Source organism: Salvelinus fontinalis, chromosome 10 (assembly GCF_029448725.1).
Source record: "Salvelinus fontinalis isolate EN_2023a chromosome 10, ASM2944872v1, whole genome shotgun sequence".
Classification (NCBI taxonomy): Eukaryota; Metazoa; Chordata; class Actinopteri; order Salmoniformes; family Salmonidae; genus Salvelinus; species Salvelinus fontinalis.
The window spans coordinates 27,903,702-27,916,734 of NC_074674.1; the positions used below are offsets into that span (position 1 = coordinate 27,903,702).

General features: G+C 42.0%; 2 protein-coding genes across 3 annotated transcripts; one reads left to right on the top strand and one right to left on the bottom strand.

Moving 5' to 3' along the window:
- Positions 1 to 639: 639 nt before the first annotated feature.
- On the bottom strand, positions 640 to 4,897 carry LOC129863913 (transmembrane protein 203-like). The gene is made up of 2 exons (XM_055936323.1): positions 4,808 to 4,897; positions 640 to 2,359 (listed from the first exon to the last, which is right to left on the bottom strand). Exon 2 carries the CDS (start codon positions 2,044 to 2,046, stop codon positions 1,630 to 1,632), a length of 417 nt encoding a protein of 138 aa, XP_055792298.1. The 5' UTR covers positions 2,047 to 2,359; positions 4,808 to 4,897; the 3' UTR covers positions 640 to 1,629.
- LOC129863912 (delta-aminolevulinic acid dehydratase-like) lies at positions 4,898 to 8,880 on the top strand. Of its 2 annotated transcripts, none has more exons than XM_055936322.1 (12): positions 4,898 to 4,982; positions 5,512 to 5,634; positions 5,793 to 5,843; positions 6,449 to 6,545; positions 6,650 to 6,785; positions 6,892 to 6,975; positions 7,113 to 7,201; positions 7,356 to 7,411; positions 7,514 to 7,601; positions 7,716 to 7,802; positions 8,012 to 8,141; positions 8,243 to 8,880. In XM_055936322.1, exons 2-12 carry the CDS (start codon positions 5,519 to 5,521, stop codon positions 8,299 to 8,301), a joined length of 993 nt encoding a protein of 330 aa, XP_055792297.1. In that variant the 5' UTR covers positions 4,898 to 4,982; positions 5,512 to 5,518; the 3' UTR covers positions 8,302 to 8,880. The 2 variants fall into 2 exon arrangements, with proteins under 2 accessions (XP_055792297.1, XP_055792296.1); XM_055936321.1 differs by lacking the exon at positions 4,898 to 4,982 and adding an exon at positions 4,994 to 5,114.
- Positions 8,881 to 13,033: the final 4,153 nt, after the last annotated feature.

The following is a 13,033-nucleotide window of genomic DNA, read 5'->3' on the forward strand; positions in this document are numbered from 1 at the left end:
GAGGAAAGTCCAAGACACAAAAAAAGTTATTGCTGTTGCCTCTAAAGAAAAATGTCTTAGATATAATATAATTCATTATGACAGGCTATGCCTGCTACTAATCTACAAGTTATTTAGGAAGAACTTTAGATGGAATCCTGTTAGACTATTGTTGGTGAGTGGATCATGATGGATTCACCGTCATCCACGTAATAACAGGAGGAAACAAATATAGATTAGTGCTTGATGAGCCCAAAATGGTCAAACAGCTAAATAAAACATTTTATTTTATTACGCTTATGACTTTTCCTTCCATGAACCCACGCCCATGTGAACTTTGCTTTAGTTTTATTACTTGAATGTCCTTTCCCAATGTTGACTTGGGCATCGGAAATTGAGGAGTAGGTCACCACTCCCATCTTCAATGTAAATAGCGACACATCGTGGTCACACTTCGTCATCACAAGGGATAACAGTGGACATACTGTACAAAATATCCAAGTCTACAAAAGACACAACTGTATTGTCTGTTCCGAATTGATCCAAAGTTGACTAATTCATGTTTCATAGATTTTTGAGGAGCTAAAATAATATTGCATGATAAACTTTACCAGCTCAAATGTTTATTTACACATACAGTGCCAATCAAAAATTGACACATTTAATCATTCAAGGGTTTTTCTTTATTTGTACTATTTTTTACATTCTAGAATAACAGTGAAGACATCACAACTATGAAATAACACATTTGGAATCATGTAGTAACCAAAACAAGTGTTAAACAATTTATATTTGAGATTCTTCAAAGTAGCCACACTTTGATGACAGCTTTGCACACTCTTGGCATTCTCTCAACCAGCTTCATGAGGTAGTCACCTGGAATGCATTTCAATTAACAGGTGTACCTTGTTAAAAGTTCATTCGTGGAATTTCTTTCCTTAATGCATTTGAGGGAATCAGTTGTGTTGTGATATAGTAGGGGTGTGGTATACAGAAGATAGCCCTATTTGGTAAAATACCAAGTTCATATTATGGCAAGAACAGCTCAAAAAAGCAAAGAAAAACGTCCGTTTCTTCAAGTGCAGTCGCAAAAACCATCAAGCGCTCTCATGAGGACCGCCAAAGGAAAGGAAGACCCAGAGTTACCTCTGATGCAGAGGATAAGGTACTTTGATTGGTACTGTATATAGAAACACAACATGGGTACCAAAAACAAGAACATAATAAATGGACTAAAACAAACAAAGCTGCAGACAGTCTTAACAACTTCAAAAGACAGATTACTTCAATTCTCAAATGTCCCTCCCCAGCATCACATCAGGAAATAAATTACAATGAAGGATAAAATGAGGCCATCAATACATGCTTGAGCAAGAGGTCCATAACAGTTCAAATACAAAAAAAGGTATCCACAGGAAGCAATGTCCAGGAGAGCCATACTGACAAAAGACTGCTCATGGAAAACACATGTCACACTGTCCTCAGACAAGGTTAGAAATGGAGGGGAAGCCTGTGACCCTCATCTCTCCAGCCATTAGTCCAAAAACTATTTCTCAATAGTCAGTTAATTAAAAGTCACCTAGTATGAATAAACCTGGATCTTCTATAGCTGATAAACGACTCCTGCCCTCATCACACCGCCCCTTGGAATCAGTTGACACGGCAGGAGCGGATCATCAGTAGCTGCAGGAGGATGAAGAGCGGTGAGACGATAGGACCAAACCCCAGGTCGCGTGCGTGTTCCTGCTCAACCAACTTCTGGCACAGCAGCACCTCACACACCAGCTTGAGGCCGAGCACCATCAGCACCCACAGCAGCCTCAGCACCGCTAGCCTTTTCTCATTCTCCTGGTACAGCCGGATGGATACAATAGCTGTGAAGTAGGTGCTGAGGCCATCAGCGGCAAACAGAGGGACGAAGACCAGCCACCAGCTCATGCCAGGGGCAAACAGGTCAGCCCGCAGTGCTACTAGCACACTGAAGACCAGCAGAGCCCCCAGGTGGAGGAAGAGCTCGAACGTGGCAAAGCCCAGCCATTGGACCAGCTCCCGCAGGGAGAACAGCATGGCCTTAGGGTGGAGGGAGTGGATTCAGGTGGACTGTTCAACCAGGGACTGAATGGGGTAGACTCACTGGTTCGACTCAGGAGATGTGACGTTTCCAGACTCAGGGTGGTAAAGTGTGAGGGAAGGGAGACATTGAGGTCTGGGCAGAAATCCACAGAAGGCAAAAGGAAATGGCCCTTAACAAGGAACTGCTGCACAGACGATCAAGCACACCTACATCATTGAAGACAGTGGGGGCAGAGAGGACGAAATACTGTGAGCCACGAAGAGCTTCACATGTGGAGGATGTCTTCATGGAATCAAGTTGTTCTGCCTTTATTTAGAAACAGAGACATTTTATTCAGAGCATGACAACAGTTTACACTGTATTGAAATTGAACTGATGTTACACTGTTAACATCAACAAAGTGACAGTATGTACTTCACTTCCCTTTTACCAAGCTATGTTGTAAAAAGCGTGAAGTTGATTGTAAAAATGTTTGCAACTTTTGATAGTTGTTTCAATCTCATTCTGTCTTCTAGACTAATGTTAGTCTAGAAGCGGAAATGTACAGTGGGGCAAAAAAGTATTTAGTCAGCCACCAATTGTGCAAGTTCTCCCACTTAAAAAGATGAGAGAGGCCTGTAATTTTCATCATAGTTACACTTCAACTATGACAGACAAAATGAGAAGAAAAAAAAATCCAGAAAATCACATTGTAGGATTTTTTATGAATTTATTTGCAAATTATGGTGGAAAATAAGTATTTGGTCAATAACAAAAGTTTATCTCAATACTTTGTTATATACCCTTTCTTGGCAATGACAGAGGTCAAATGTTTTATGTAAGTCTTCACACACTGTTGCTGGTATTTTGGCCCATTCCTCCATGCAGATCTCCTCTAGAGCAGTGATGTTTTGGGGCTGTTGCTGGGCAACGGACTTTCAACTCCCTCCAAAGATTTTCTATGGAGTTGAGATCTGGAGACTGGCTAGGCCACTCCAGGACCTTGAAATGCTTCTTACGAAGCCACTCCTTCGTTGCCCGGGCGGTGTGTTATCATTGTCATGCTGAAAGACCCAGCCACGTTTCATCTTCAATGCCCTTGCTGATGGAAGGAGGTTTTCACTCAAAATCTCACGATACATGGCCCCATTCATTCTTTCCTTTACACGGATCAGTCGTCCTGGTCCCTTTGTAGAAAAACAGCCCCAAAGCATGATGTTTCCACCCCCATGCTTCACAGTAGGTATGGTGTTCTTTGGATGCAACTCAGCATTCTTTGTCCTCCAAACACAACGAGTTGAGTTTTTACCAAAAGTTCTATTTTGGTTTCATCTGACCATATGACATTCTACCAATCTTCTTCTGGATCATCCAAATGCTCTCTAGCAAACGTCAGACGGGCCTGGACATGTACTGGCTTAAGTAGGGGGACACGTCTTGCACTGCAGGATTTGAGTCCCTGGCGGCGTAGTGTGTTACTGATGGTAGGCTTTGTTACTTTGGTCCCAGCTCTCTGCAGGTCATTCACCTGTGAATGTGGTTCTGGGATTTTTGCTCACCGTTCTTGTGATCATTTTGACCCCACGGGGTGAGATCTTGCGTGGAGCCACAGATCGAGGGAGATTATCAGTGGTCTTGTATGTCTTCCATTTCCTAATAATTGCTCCCACAGTTGATTTCTTCAAACCAAGCTGCTTACCTATTGCAGATTCAGTCTTCCCAGCCTGGTGCTGGTCTACAATTTCGTTTCTGGTGTCCTTTGACAGCTCTTTGGTCTTGGCCATAGTGGAGTTTGGAGTGTGACTGTTTGAGGTTGTGGACAGGTGTCTTTTATACTGATAACAAGTTCAAACAGGTGCCATTAATACAGGTAACGAGTGGAGGACAGAGGAGCCTCTTAAAGAAGAAGTTACAGGTCTGTGAGAGCCAGAAATCTTGCTTGTTTGTAGGTGACCAAATACTTATTTTCCACCATAATTTGCAAATTAATTAATTAAAAATCCTACAATGTGATTTTCTGGATTTTTTTCTCTCATTTTGTCTGTCATAGTTGAAGTGTACCTATGAAGAAAATTACAGGCCTCTCATCTTTTTAAGTGGGAGAACTTGCACAATTGGTGGCTGACAATACTTTTTGCCCCACTGTATGTGTCTTTCACAGCTCGGGGATTCGACCCAGCAACCTTTAGGTTACTGGCCCAACGCTCTATCAATGTAACCTTTTTTTCTTTCTTGCTGATATGAAAGATAAGTCCTTATGCGTCCAAAACCGTACCGCAAGCAATGCATGCTAATGTTCAGACCGAGCGCCGGGATCTTCACAAAACTCCCCCTACAAGACGCCTTTGTCCAATTACTTGTGTGTAATGTAATGGGACTGAGTCATGATCAAAGACTACTATGGTGACAGTTGAAATCGTTCGCCAGCTAGCTAACTGCCTGGCTACATTCATGGTTTTAACTGACAACAATCGCTCACAAACGATTCCCGATAATGTTACAGTGGCCTAGTTAGCTGGTAAAATGCTGTATTGTCAGATCATTAGGCTAGCTGACGTTAGCTGAGCTACAGTAACGTTACAGCAAAGTAAGTGGTTACAGTGCTCGCACAATCAACAACTAGCTATTTAGCTAACGTTACCTCGTAGTCCTTGCCATCTCATACTAGCTACATATACGTTATCCATCTGTGCATGTGTCAAGTAATATGGGTTATTATAGGACATGACAAGGTTTAGCTTTTTTTTTTATATATATATATATATTTTTTTTAACCTCAAATCCGATTCAAGTGTCAGGTTAGCCTTTTCATACTGTTTTCATTCCTTCACTTAAATCTACCGTGTACTATCGCGGGAACTTGCACGTTTACGGAACAATTTGTGCAGTGCAGTGGCTGGTTAGTGTCTGCGTCTAGTGCAAGCCAAGGAGGACGGACGTACTGTACAAGGCAAGAACACCGAAATCCATTTATTTATTTTAGTAAAGTTAACATTGTTGTATGTTAATTAATGCTGACAAGTTACGTTTTTGATGTTGCAAGGTGAACAAATCTGCGGAATATGACCAGGAGGAGTTGCAAGTGTGTTTTCTCGTCGTGTGGTGCATGGAGCATATCATTGGCCCATTTGAGCACATGATTGTTGATAGTCGAAGTTAGCTTTCTGTCGTTCATTACATCTGTCGTTCGTTACATCCCGATTTTGCTTAGTTATATCCCGATTTTGCTTAGTTCTCAAATGTAGACCTTGAATGTCAATGATCTTGAAATTATAGATTTAAAGGGATCTGGAATGGGCTTTCATAAATGTGAGCAATTATTCTTCCTCCAGCTGTGTGAAAGCAAGCATTATCACTGCTGTCATCCAATTGTTTAGTTTAAGTCAGGTTATAGCATAAACCACTCTCTCATTCCAATGCATCTCAGAAATGTGGGGATGAATAAAGGTGACATTGTCAAACCTCTCTCTTTCTCTCAGCGCAAAGATGCAGCCGGTTGATTCTCTCCTCCACAGTGGCTATTTTCACGCAACACTCAGATGCTGGCAGAGCTGTGCCTCAGACTTGAGACCTGAGAATCTTATTTACCCCATCTTCGTCACGTAATGTCTCCTCTCCCACACAGACACTAGGGTGTCGTCTTGTTGTTGTGATACAAATGACAGATTCCCCTGTGTCAAAGTCAGTTATACTGTGGGCTATATCTGAGTGGCTATGTGTTTTTATGACATGGCAGCTTTCTTGTTCTTTTCTCCAACAGTGACAATCCTGATGCTGTGGAGCCCATCGCTAGTCTACCAGGCCAGGCCAGGTAATGACTCCAGATAACCTGTTCATGTGGTTGATTATCTCATCTATGGTAATTGCTTATCTACACTAAGTACAGTAGTTGAATACCCACAATGTGCTGTTAATGTGTAATTTGTTGTAATCATATTTTAAAACATAAATGACTTTGAAAGATCATTTTTATTCAAAGTCTTTGTTTTAAAGTCATCTGAGAGTAAGAATGAGCGGGGGATGGGAACCATTGAGATCAAGGCTGTGACCTCCAGATAAATTCTGTGAGGCAGGGTGGATCCAGATAAGAAGAGAATCCGTTAGTTGTTTGTCCCACACAACCCTCCCTGCTCATGCACCATTTGGTTACAATAAAATAGGCTGTAATGTAATACTGAGGCCTAAGCCTTGGTACTATTATGTGTCAGTGTTGAAATTACTGTTAATAGTTCTCTCACTCAGTCTGATTTAGTTTTTTGACCAAAACAAACATGATTTTACGCTATAGAGATCAAATACATCCCAGTGCATTGATAATGAAGTGCCACTTTGTAATTGCTTGCCTCAAAGTGTTATTGAATTAGCACTTTAGTTTGTCCATTCCCTGTGTCCCCCTCTCTCTTTTTCTCCCCACAGATATGGAGTGAATAAACTGGAAGGCATGCTACGCCCCCTTGTGGAGAAAGGTTTGAAGTGTGTGCTGATTTTCGGCGTGCCTGCCAAAATCGCTAAGGTAAAGTATATGCACTCATATTTTTTTTGCCACTACATCAACTCCGAAGGGCTTATGACTGCAACCTTGCTGCATACTGTCATATCTTTGACCTTTCTTCTCAGGATGAGAGGGGTTCGGGTGCAGACACAGGTGATACTCCGGCAGTATTGGCTGTGAAGAAGATAAGCTCTCTTTTCCCTGACCTGCTGATGGCCTGTGACGTCTGCCTCTGTCCCTACACCTCACATGGACACTGTGGTCAGTCACTCTCTTATCACATCTTTTCGTCTACAACTAATGCAAATCTGATTTCCTTTGATTAACACTACAGTGTTAATAAGACTGCACTCTGATTCGCCCTCAGGAATCTTGCGGGAGGATGGCACTCTGGACAATGGTGCCAGTTGCCAGCGTCTGGCAGAAGTGGCATTGGCCTACGCCCGTGCTGGTGAGTCTGGTCACTCCTCCCTCCTCTGTTATCTACTCTCACTTCTAAAAAATAGGGTACTGGACCGATGTTGATACTGCTCAATGGGGCACCACACCCATGTCAATAGTTTAAGATGTCTTGTTCTTCTCGTACAGGCTGTCACATCATTGCACCCTCTGATATGATGGATGGGCGAGTGGGAGCCATCAAACAATCACTGATGTCCAATGACATGGGCAACAAGGTAACAGATGGGAGCACTAGATTGTACATAACCTTATTCATATGAACTCAATAAGGAAAGGAAAGCATTTGCCATAAGGAAACCATTAGTAAAGAAGCCATTAAGGCCGAATCACCTGGGGTAAAAAAGTAATGTTTTTCCTCCTTCCCCCCAGGTTTCAGTACTAAGCTACAGTGCTAAATTTGCTTCCTGTTACTATGGTCCCTTCAGGTAACTAATGATTGTAAAACCAAGTATGGACAGAAAAGGCTTTTACTTACCAGTTATTATTTGACAGAATGCTCTAAGGAAGCTCTTTTTTTTTGTGTGTAGAGATGCAGCACAGTCCACACCAGCATTTGGAGACAGGCGTTGTTATCAGCTGCCACCTGGTGCAAGGGGCCTGGCACTGCGAGCTGTGGTAAGTGTCTGAATTGCACACATGTGTATGAAAAGTAGAGAGAGAGAGTGTATTTTTGTCAGAGCTAGTCAATTTACCCAGGTGGTTGAGGTTTTGTTCATGTTTTTCTCTCAGGACAGAGATGTCAAGGAGGGGGCAGATATGCTGATGGTGAAGCCAGGACTGCCCTATCTGGACATAGTGAGGGAGGTCAAAGATAAGGTTAGTATGTTCTAACTAATTTCTCTCTGCATGGTTAGAGTTTCAGGATCCAGGATCAGTATCGATAGTTTCAGCTAAATGACCAAACACTAAGATCACATCCAAGGGTACACAAACAAGCTTATCTTCAGTTGTTATGAAGACTACAAAACCCTTCTGCTTTTACCTGCTCCATATTCTTCTCACCACCCTCCTCTGCTCCCTTCCAGCACCCCAATCACCCATTGGCGGTGTATAACGTGTCAGGGGAGTTTGCCATGCTGTGGCATGGAGCTCAGGCTGGAGCCTTTGACCTGCGCACCGCTGTACTGGAATCTATGACCGCCTTCCGCAGGGCAGGTGAGAAGGGAAGGGAGTCATTGGGTCTGGAGGAACAGTGCTCTGTTCTCTATAGAGAAAGAATGAGTTCTACTGCTTTAGTTCTATATTCTTCCCTTTAGGTGCTGACATCATCATCACCTACTACGCACCTCAACTGCTCACCTGGCTGAAAGAGTAACTGACAGAAGGCTTGACATGCGATTAGCTCCTTTTTACCAAGCTGTTCAAGGCTGAACTACACTGACAAATGGGGTCTACTGAAACCAAACTGACATGTGAGAACAGGCAACCTATCTTAATACAGTCATTTACAGTTTCTTTTTCTATATAACATTGATGTTTCATTTTGCACTGGGACTCTTTTTTTTAATATGCAGCAACCACAAATTCTCACCAAAGATGGTATTCTTCTAGCTCGTAACCACTTGTAAAGCATATCAAATAAGGTTTGAAGGGTTAGCCTAATGTTAGATGAAAAATGGGACTGTAAAAGCTATCTGTTGATTGTCTTGTTAGTTTATGGGTATTTTTTACTATTCTATAGTTTTCCAAATTGAGTAATTATGGACTTTTATTTTACTTCTATTTTATTCTGTGCCTTCTATAATAGCCACTCTGGCTTCAGCACTGACATTTACTAGTGTTTGTAAGGTTGGGTTAAGAAACCTCTAGAGCTCTTATTTACCAGGGTAAATGGGCCTATCCAATAAAATAGATTTTTTGGATAACAACAATAAAGCTACAATCGAGTTTGAAATATGGTCCATAGACTTACTTTTGTTTTATTACGTATAACCTAGTTAAATTTTTTACCGTTAAATGTTTACCTCAAAAAAGGAAATAATATAATAACGAGGCTACAGTATATAGGAGTACCAGTACCGAGTCAATGTGCAGGGGGGTACTTTTGTAGTTGGGGTAATATGTACATGTAGGTTGGGGTAAAAGTGACTAGGCAATCAGGATAGATAAAGAGTATAAGTAGCGTATGTAAAAGTGTGTGTTTGAGTGTCCATTGAGTGCATAGAGCTAGTGCAAGAGAGTCAGCGCAAAAAAATTCAATAAATAGGGGATCAATGTAAATAGTCCGGGTAGCCATTTGATTAACTGTTCAGCAGGCAGGTAGAAGCTGTTCAGGAGCCTTTTGGTCCCAGACTTGGTTCTCTGGTACCACTTGCCATGTGGTAGCAGAGACAACAGTCTATGACTTGGGTGGCTGGAGTCTTTTACAATTTTAAGCGCCTTCCTCGGACACCGCCTGTTATAGAGGTCCTGGATGGCAGGGAGCTAGGCCCCAGTGATGTACTGGAACGTATGCATGCACTACCCTCTGTAGCACCTTACGGTCAGATGACAAGCAATTGCCATACCAAGCAGTGATGTAGCCAGTCAAGATGCTCTCAATTGTGCAGCTGTATAACTTTGAGTCTGAGAGCCCATCTTTTCAGCCTTCTGAGGGGGAAGAGGCATTGTCATGCCCTCTTTACGGCTGTGTTTGGACCATGACAGGACCTGCTCCCTATAGGCTCTCATCGTCGTCAGTGATCAGACCTACCACCAGGTGTCATTAGCAAGCTTAATGATTTTTGTATTTTATTAGGATCCCCATTAGCTGTTACGAAAGCAGCATCTACTCTTCCTGGGGTCCACACAAAACAAGTAACATGACATAATAGACAACAGAACTACATATGTTTCAAAACAGAACACATAGTCCACATATAAATACATACAAAATCTCTAGTTCAATTAGGGGAGAGGCGTTGTGCCGTAAGGTGTTGCTTTATCTTTTTTTAAACCAAATTTTCTGTTCATTTGAGCAATAATGGCTTTATATAATACAGTACACTTTTTTGAATTTGTTCTGGATTTGGGGACTGTGAAAAGACCCCTGGTGGCATGTGGGGTAAGTGTGTGTCAGAGCTGTGTGTAAGTTGAGTATGCAAACAATTTGGAATTTAACAACGTTTCTTATAAAAAAAAAAGTCAGTCTCTCCTCGACTCTTAGCCAAGAGCGACTGGCATGCATAGTATTTATATAATTTATATTAGCCCTCTGATTACAATGAAGAGCAAGACGTGCCGCTCTGTTCGTTGACGTCATGCGCGGCCATGCAGTCGTGGGTAAACTGAGTACAGGAGGGGACTAAGCCTGCACCCGAGGGGCCTCCGGGTTGATGGTCAGTGTGGCAGATGTGTTGTTGTCTACCCTCAGCACCTGGGGTCGGCCCGTCAGGAAGTCTAGGATCCAGTTAGAGGGATGTGTTCAGACCCAGGGTCCTTAGCAATAGTGATGCGCTTGGAGGGCACTATGGTGGTGAACGCTGAGCTACAGTCAACGAATAGCATTCTCACATAGGTGTTCCTTTTGTTCAGGTGGGAAAGGGCAGTGTGAAGTGTAATATAGAGATTGCGTCATCTTTAAAAATATATACACTACCATTCAAAAGTTTGGGGTCACTTGTTATTGAAAGAAAAGCACATTTTTTTTGTCCATTTAAAATAACATCAAATTGATCAGAAATACAGTGTAGACATTGTTAATGTTGTAAATTACTATTGTAGCTGGAAATGGAAGAATATTTTTATGGAATATCTACATAGGTGTACAGGGGCTCATTATCAGCAACCATCACTCCGGTGTTCCAATGGCACGTTGTGTTAGCTAATCCAAGTTTATCATTTTAAAAGGCTAACTGATCATTAGAAAACCCTTTTGCAATTATGTTAGCACAGCTGAAAACTGTTCTGATTTAAAGAAGCAATAAAACTGTCCTTCTTTAGACTAGTTGAGTATTTGGAGCATCAGCATTTGTGGGTTTGATTACAGGCTCAAAATGGCCAGAAACAAATAACTTTCTTCTGAAACTCGTCAGTCTATTCTTGTTCTGAGAAATGAAGGTTATTCCATGCGAGAAATTGCCAAGAAATTGAAGATCTCGTACAACTCTGTGTACTACTCCCTTCACAGAACAGTGCAAGCTGTCTCTAACCAGAATAGAAAGAGTGGGAGGCTCCGGTGCACAACTGAGCAAGAGGACAAGTACAATAGTGTCTAGTTTGAGAAACAAATGCCTCACAAGCCCTCAACTGGCAGCTTCATTAAATAGTACCCGCAAAACACCAGTCTCAACGTCAACAGTAAAGAGGCGACTCTGGGATGCTGGCCTTCTAGGCACTCTGTCCAGTGTCTGTGTTCTTTTGCCCATTAATCTTTTATTTTTATTGGATGATCTGAGATATGGCTTTTTCTTTGCAACTCTGCCTAGAAGGCCAGCATCCCAGAGTCGCCTCTTCACTGTTGACGTTAAGACTGGTGTTTTGCGGGAACACAGCATGGCAGCAGCACAACATGGTACAAACATTATTGGGCAAAGACAACAGCACAAAGGGTGAGAAGGTAGAGACGACAATACATCACGCGAAGCAGCCACAACTGTCAGAGTGTCCATGACTGAGTTTTTGAATGAAGAGTTTGAGATAAAACTGTCCAGTTTGAGTGTTTGTTGCAGCTCGTTCCAGTCGCTAGCTGCAGCGAACTGAAAAGAGGAGCAACCCAGACAGATGTGTGCTTTGGGGACCTCTTGAAGCTAGGGGGCAGAATTTTTATGTTTGGAAAAATAACGTTCCCAATGTAAGCTGCCTATTTCTCAGGTCCAGATACTAGAATATGCATATAATTGACAGAGTAGGATAGAAAACACTCTAAAGTTTCCAAAACGGTCAAAATATTGTCTGAGTATAACAGAACTGATTTTGCAGGAGAAAATCTGAGGAAATCCAACCCGGACGTGCCTTTTATTTTGAAAAATCACTGTTCCATTGCCTGCCTTTCATCCATTTAAAGGGATATCAACCAGATTCCAATGGCTTCCTCAGGGTGTGAACAGTCTTTAGACAGTTTCAAGCTTTTATTCTGAAAAATTTGCGAGATTTATCAAAACGCGTCAATGGATAGACGGAGGTTCTTACATTAGTTCATGCGCTCGACACTGGTTGCTCGACATTTTCTTTCTCTCCAGTATTGAATAGTTTACAGTCCGGTTGAAATATTATCGATTATTGATGTTAAAAACAACCTGAGGATTGATTATTAAAAACGTTTGACATGTTTCTACGAACTTTACGGATACTTTTTGGAATTTTCGCCAAGCCTTGATGACCTGCCTAAGGCTGTGGAATACTGAACATAACGCGCCAAACAAATGGAGGTTTTTTAATATAAAAATAATTTTTAGCGAACAAAAGGAACATTTGTGTAACTGGGAGTCTCGTGAGTGCAAACATCCGAAGATCATCAAAGGTAAGCGATTCATTGTATTGGTTTTCTGGCTTTCGTGACCAATATACATTGCTGCTAGGTGTTCTTAATGTTTTGTCTAGTGATCGATAAACTCACACAAACGCTTGGATTGCTTTCGCTGTAAAGTATATTTTCGAAATCTGACACGACAGGTGAATTAACAACAAGCTAAGCTGTGTTTTGCTATATTGCACTTGTGATTTCATTAATATAAATATTTTTTTATTTTTTTTATTTGGTGCTCTGCAATTCAGCGGTTGTTTACGAAAATGATCCCGCTAAAGGGATCTGTGCGTCAAGACGTTAACAGAATGTGACTGGCAGAACGGGTGTTGTATATGGAGGATGAGGGCTGCAGTAGATATCTCAGATAGGGGGAAAGTGAGGCCTAAGAGGGTTTTATAAATAAGCATCAACCAATGGGTCTTGCGATGGGTTGGAGGCAAATCTGATGGCCGAATGGTAAAGAACATCTAGCCGTTCGAGAGCACCCTTACCTGCCGATCTATAAATTACATCTCCAAAATTGGGCTCCCAAGTGGTGCAGCGGTCTAAGGCACTACATCTCAGTGCTTGAGGCGTCACTACAGACACCCTGGTTCGAATC

Excerpts from the sequence above, each read along its gene's own strand:
- LOC129863913 (XM_055936323.1), bottom strand. The coding sequence starts at position 2,046 with ATGCTGTTCTCCCTGCGGGAGCTGGTCCAATGGCTGGGCTTTGCCACG.
- LOC129863912 (XM_055936321.1), top strand. The coding sequence starts at position 5,095 with ATGACCAGGAGGAGTTGCAA. Across the intron at positions 6,786-6,891 it reads CACCTCACATGGACACTGTG|GAATCTTGCGGGAGGATGGC; the intron begins GTCAGTCACTCT and ends ATTCGCCCTCAG. Across the intron at positions 7,202-7,355 it reads CCAATGACATGGGCAACAAG|GTTTCAGTACTAAGCTACAG; the intron begins GTAACAGATGGG and ends CCTTCCCCCCAG.